The sequence below is a fragment of the Marmota marmota genome, unplaced genomic scaffold (assembly GCF_001458135.2).
Source record: "Marmota marmota marmota unplaced genomic scaffold, marMar, whole genome shotgun sequence".
In the NCBI taxonomy this organism is placed as follows: Eukaryota; Metazoa; Chordata; class Mammalia; order Rodentia; family Sciuridae; genus Marmota; species Marmota marmota.
The window spans coordinates 1-3,536 of NW_026008766.1; the positions used below are offsets into that span (position 1 = coordinate 1).

Here is a 3,536-nt window from a genome sequence, read left to right on the forward strand (position 1 = left end):
TTTTTTTTTTTTTTTTTTTTTTTGTTCTTTCTTTACTACATGCCTCCTACTTGCCTTTAGGGCAAAGATTTGAATTTAATGTTTCCTTTTTTTTTTCTGTGCTGGGAATTAAACGCAGGTTCTCACACATGCTAGTCAAATGCTCTATCACTCAGCCCTACCTTCAACCCAAATTTAATGTTTTCTTGGCAGTCTTTTTTATTTCTGTTAATCTGTAGGAATGAAAATAACAGATGGGATACATTGACCTCACATTTGGCTTAAACGTGTCATTTGTAGAACAGAAAAATCGTTCAGTATATGTCCTTGCCTCCTTTGTAGAAGTCAGCATTAAGCAAAGAACTACTGCCATTATTATCTTGAAAATGCATTTATGCCATGTTATATGTTCTCTTTTTTCTAAATAGACACTGATGTTTTTGGTTCGAGACTGGAGTTTCCCCTATGAATACAGCTATGGACTACAAGGAGGAATGGCATTTTTGGATAAGCGTTTACAGGTAATTGGAAAGAAAATCTCCTGGGGAATTTTCTAAAAGTATTGACAGCTTTCTTATTTGCCTTTGGCTCTTTGTATTTAAAACAGATAATTGAAAATGATACTAAATGTATTAATATATGTATGAATCTCAGCACAAACTAACATAATTTATTCATGATATAAAAGAACCTGGGTGGGGGCTGGGGATATAGCTCAGTTGGTAGAGTACTTGCCGTGTATGCACAAGGCCCTGGGTTCAATCCCCAGCACCACCAAAAAAATCAAAAGAACCTGGGTATGAAATGCACAGAGATATGTAGAGAAGAACTTTGAGCAAAAACCCAAGTGTGTTTATAATCTCCATTTCACATTTTAAACCAGGTTCTTTAGAATGTTATATTCAGAATTTTAGTTCTGTTATTTTATTCAAAATTCATATTTGTTTTGACATAGATATAAACAGACCTAGCCTGTTCCCCCAAAACCAAAGCACAGGAGTCTTTAATCACTATTAACTGGTTAGATCCTCCTTCCATCCTATAGAATCTCTGTTCTTAAGCACTGCACAGTACTCTTTTTAAATTATTTATTTATTTATTTAATGGGTGCTGAGGTTTGAACCCAATGCCTCACAAATGTTAGGTAAGTGCTCTTCCACGGAGCCACAACCCCAGGCCTGTGTACTCATGTTTTTCTTTAGTACCTCTTCTTAGTTAGCTATGGGAGAGTCAAGCATGGTTAATCACATTCATGCATTTACTGCTTCTTGGGGTTCTCAGGTTTTTTTTTATTGGTGTATGTAATCCATCACAGCTGGGAAATCTTTCCTTTGTCTCCATTCTAATGGTTCTTAGTGAAGAAAACCAAATAGTCTTTGGTTGATAAATAGTTGTTCTTCATTGGCAGGTGAAGGAACATCAACATGAAGAAATTCAGAATGTTCGAAATCACATCCACTCATGTTTCTCCGATGTTACCTGTTTTCTCTTACCACATCCAGGACTCCAGGTGGCCACAAGTCCTGATTTTGATGGGAAATTGCAAGGTGTGTTACAGATGTTGTTACTCTAAACATGTGACTTGATCTTTGGAATTAAGTAATGACCAATAAATGTCAATTAAAAATCAAGTGAATAGTTGGCCAGGTGTGGTGGCTCAAGCCTGTAATCCCAATGGCTTGGGAGGGTGAGGCAGGAGGATTGCAAGTTTAAAGCCAGCCTCAGCAATTTAGCAAGGTCCTAAGAAATTTAGTGAGACCCTCTCTCAGAATATAAAAAGTGCTAGGGATGTGGCTCAGTGGTTAAATGCCTCCGAGTTCAATCCCTGATACCAAAAGTGATCAAGTAGTGAATGCTTAAGAGAAATAGAATAGTCTATTAGAAAAAATAGTATTTAGAGTCCAGTTCACATTTTGCTCTTGACTTAATGTGACCATCAGAATTAGTTTACCGTGGCTGGGGTTGTGGCTTAGCGGTAGAGCGCCCGCCTAGGCTCTGGGTTCAATCCTCAGCACCACATATAAATAAATAAAGGTATTATGTCCAACTACAACTAAAAAAAAAGAATTAGTTTACCCTAATTTCTTCATCTGAAATTGTGATGGTTATATCCATCAATGATCTTTCTAAGAGATGTTATAATTATTGATTTACAAGAGATGGAAGTGAGGGGCTGGGGCTATAGTTCAGTGGCAGACTGCTTGCCTAGCGTGTGTGAGGCACTGGGTTTGATCCTTAGCACCACTTAAAAATTAACAAATAAAATAAATAAATGCTCTTAATCTGCTATTACAAAAAATAATGAAAAAATAGATATGGAAGTGCTAAATAAAGGAAGGCTATTTATCAAGTGAAGTTATCTTCCCAAGTAAAGGTACCATGATGCGTGTTGTTTTCATGTTGTGATTATAACAAAACCTGCCAGGTCAAGTTTTAATATCAGGAAGTGGATGGCAGGATAGAGGAATTAAGAATTGGGACTCTTAGGTTCCATTATCTTATTTTTGTTCCTTATTCATCAAGGCATTTTGTTCCTCATTCATTAAGTCATTTAGTGGCTGGCCCACAGTTTGCATGTGCTAAGCTGAGTAGTTTGTTTATAAGCTGCTCAGTTCCTGGTAAAGTGTTGATAATAATAGCTACTAGTTTTGGAGACCTAGCTGAGTTGCCATTGCTATGCAAGGTGCTTTCATACTGAGGCTCCCAATAATTTAATGAAGTTGATGTCATTTCCCTTAACTTACAGATGAAGAAATTGGTAAAAATTAGGCATGTTAAGTAATTCAAAGTGCTCAGTGAAAGTGTAGGGAAGATTCACATTCCAGATTCTGATGTCCCAAAGCTGTACTGTCCAGAAATAGAAATTCTTTGTTGTTTATTGGAAGTTTTTCAGAGGATATGTACTATTTAGTTACCAGAGGAACTTGCCTTTCAAAGTGGAAGGTTTTCATAGCTTCATATTAAATATAAAATGCATCATTTTTCACTTTATTTGATTTAGTGGATCCAAGAAAATGAATGTACTTAACCAATTCAAGACTTACAGTCTAGCTGATCTTAGTATTGCAAAAGGAACCCACTTTTAGAGGTTAATCTTGACCTTCTATTTGTTATTTATATGATAATTTTAAGTTGTTGGCAGCATTCTTGAAGAGGAAACTTGCAGACTGTTATATTGTGATTGAAAAATCCATGATTAAGATCTGGCTTTGGGGTTGGGATTGTGGCTCAGTTGTAGAGCTCTCGCCTCACAAGTGCGAAACCCTGGGTTAGATCCTTAGCACCACATTAAAAAAATAAACAACAACAAAAAAAGGTGTTGTGTCCAATTACAACTAAAAAATAAATATTAAAAAAGATCTGGCTTTGGGAGAGAAATCTGCTTAGGCAAACATGAGTTAGAAATCTCTTACCTAATAAAAGCAGTTGTGAAGGAATTTTCAGAGTTAGGTAGGGAGAAAAAGTTGAGCGTGAATTTGCATGTATCTGTGTGTAGGTTATATATATGTATGTGTGTGTGTATTTTTGTTTTGGTATTGGGGGATTAAACCCAGGAG

The 3,536-nt window shown here is 36.3% G+C and overlaps 1 protein-coding gene across 1 annotated transcript; it reads left to right on the plus strand.

Moving 5' to 3' along the window:
- The first annotated feature begins 367 nt into the window (after positions 1 to 367).
- On the plus strand, positions 368 to 1,648 carry LOC107134740 (atlastin-3-like). Its single transcript, XM_015476783.2, has 2 exons — positions 368 to 500; positions 1,388 to 1,648. The coding sequence occupies exons 1-2, from the start codon at positions 414 to 416 to the stop codon at positions 1,550 to 1,552; spliced, it is 252 nt and encodes an 83-aa protein (XP_015332269.1). The 5' UTR covers positions 368 to 413; the 3' UTR covers positions 1,553 to 1,648.
- Positions 1,649 to 3,536: the final 1,888 nt, after the last annotated feature.

Bases quoted from the DNA above. Each gene is read 5' to 3' on its own strand.
- LOC107134740 (XM_015476783.2), top strand. From the start codon at position 414: ATGTTTTTGGTTCGAGACTGGAGTTTCCCCTATGAATACAGCTATGGA. The intron at 501-1,387 runs GTAATTGGAAAG...CTTCATTGGCAG, and splicing joins TTTTGGATAAGCGTTTACAG to GTGAAGGAACATCAACATGA.